This window comes from Papaver somniferum, chromosome 6, assembly GCF_003573695.1.
Source record: "Papaver somniferum cultivar HN1 chromosome 6, ASM357369v1, whole genome shotgun sequence".
NCBI lineage: Eukaryota > Viridiplantae > Streptophyta > Magnoliopsida > Ranunculales > Papaveraceae > Papaver > Papaver somniferum.
This window is the reverse complement of record NC_039363.1, coordinates 68,584,535-68,586,631: the sequence shown is the minus strand read 5'-3', so window position 1 is coordinate 68,586,631 and position 2,097 is coordinate 68,584,535. Positions and strand designations below refer to the sequence as shown.

The window sequence follows — 2,097 nt, the reverse complement described above, 5'->3', positions numbered from 1 at the left end:
ATTGACCATCCCCTACAATCCAGGAAATAAAGGGCTTGATAAGTTCTATTATGGCATACAAACACTTCCAAGTCCAAGAACACTTACCAGTATACTTGGCATTCAAGAATCAGTTTTAGGACAGTATTTATCTTTGAGAACAGTAGCTAGCATACAATTAGGATTTTCTAGAATTCTCCAGGCATTCCTAGATAGCATAGACAGGTTGTTTAGCTCAACCTTTCTAAAGCCTAGACCACCTTCAGCCCTAGGGGAACAGAGAATGTCCCTTCCTAGAAGATGTAGTTTCCTGTCTTTAGGATCTAAGTTTTCTCCCCACCAGAATTTACAAAGGTGGGAGTCTATATGTTTACACAGATGTTTAGGAATAAGAAAGGCTCCCATTTGAAAAAGGGGGATATCCTGGCCAATGTGTTTAATCAAAGTAGTTCTAGCAGCTTGAGACATGAGCTTGTGTATCCAGATAGTGATTCTGACATCCACATCTTGGAGAATACCCATATGGGTTTGAATTTTAGAATCTTGAAAAACAGTAGGAGTGCCAAGATATTTTTCTCCCAAGTCTCTGCTATTAATCTGTAGAATGTTAGCCAAAAGAGCTTTCCTATGCTCAGGAATTTTCCTACTGAATAAGATACCAGATTTATCAAAATTTATTTCTTGCCCAGAAGCTAAACAATACTTTTGGAGATAATCTTTGATAATTTGAAAGTTTTGGATAGTATCTTTAGAAAATAAAAGGGAATCATCAGCAAACAACAGATGTGTCATTTCAGGAGCATCTTTAAAAGGGATGTTTTGGATGAAATTAACATAGCCATTAGCAGGTTTACCATAAGAGGGAAGGTTTAGGAAAAATTTATCAAGATATGTCCAGTTCCAGTAACCCCAATCTGGCAGTTCCTACCAACTCTGATCAATACAACCTATCCAAAACTCAAGATTTCTCACTAGAAATGGATGAGTTAATGAAATTGAGGGATGATGTTCAGTGAAAGATAAATAGATGTGCAAGTGAAGTGGCTCAACGACAGAGATAAGAGGAAGAGAGGAAAAGGAGATAAGATGAATAAACTGATTCACTTTTCGCTGCTTGAGTACCAAAGAATTTTCCAGGTCTGGTCGGAAGGAGGAGGAGAGATCTCTGAAGCGCGAGAAAGGTCGAAAGTATGGTAGTGCAACTGAGAGTGATTCCGAGGCAGAATCTGATGAAGGGTTTGAATATCCAGTGGAGGAGATAAACACCAATGAAGAGGATTCTGATGTTGCTGAGGACAAGCGAAAGATGCAGAGATATCTTGATTGGAAACTGCGCAGACGGTTTGAGTTTGAGAGAGCTAATCCAAACATATTTTCCAGAACCATGCACGAGGGAGAACCCAAAGTTGAAGAGAAGTCCCATGTGAGAATATTTCCTAGATCCGCTCATGTAGAAGAATCCAGCGAATCTGATGAAGATCTCCCTGATGTTTCCAGAGATGAAGATGAAGAAGATAGTGATGAGGAGAGCTCATCATATGGAGATAATGATACTTCCCTTGCTTCATCAGGCAGTAGTTACAGTGAATGGTATGAGGGAGACGAAGACTGGAGTTACGATGAAGAGGACTTTTAGAGTTCTCTTTTGGGGTATAGAGAACAACCAAGTTTTCATACTTTGAAAAAAGTTTGATAATGATCAACAAGTTTTTCCAAAAATGGCTTACTCTATGCTTACTCATGGTCTTATGGATTCTGCTGTTGATGCTGGTAAAAAAGCTCTTGGTGAAACTCTTTTCGGCCGGTTTTGATAAGTGAAGTTTGTGTTGCTTTTTGTTGATAACAGGTAGTGTTGACGGTTTTTGTAAAGTTGGTGATGGATGATTTTTGTTTTTTAAACTCAGTAATGTCTTTGTACTGGAGTTTTTGGTTGTAGATTTGATAATGGGTATCAATGTGATGGTCTGTAAGAAAAATAGACGGGGTGGGGATATGTTTGAAACTTTTTTTGGAACTTTGAATGCTAGTATTGGTGATCTTAGTTTTCTGAATGTATTTAGTATTGAATCTTGTAATGGAGAAGCACAAATTGGTAAGAAAAACAATGAAGAATCTTAG

General features: G+C 38.1%; 1 protein-coding gene across 1 annotated transcript; it reads left to right on the top strand.

The window, feature by feature from the left end:
* The first annotated feature begins 956 nt into the window (after positions 1-956).
* On the top strand, positions 957-1,615 carry LOC113290890 (VID27-like protein). The gene is made up of 2 exons (XM_026540477.1): positions 957-991; positions 1,117-1,615. The coding sequence occupies exons 1-2, from the start codon at positions 957-959 to the stop codon at positions 1,613-1,615; spliced, it is 534 nt and encodes a 177-aa protein (XP_026396262.1).
* The last annotated feature ends 482 nt before the right edge of the window (positions 1,616-2,097 follow it).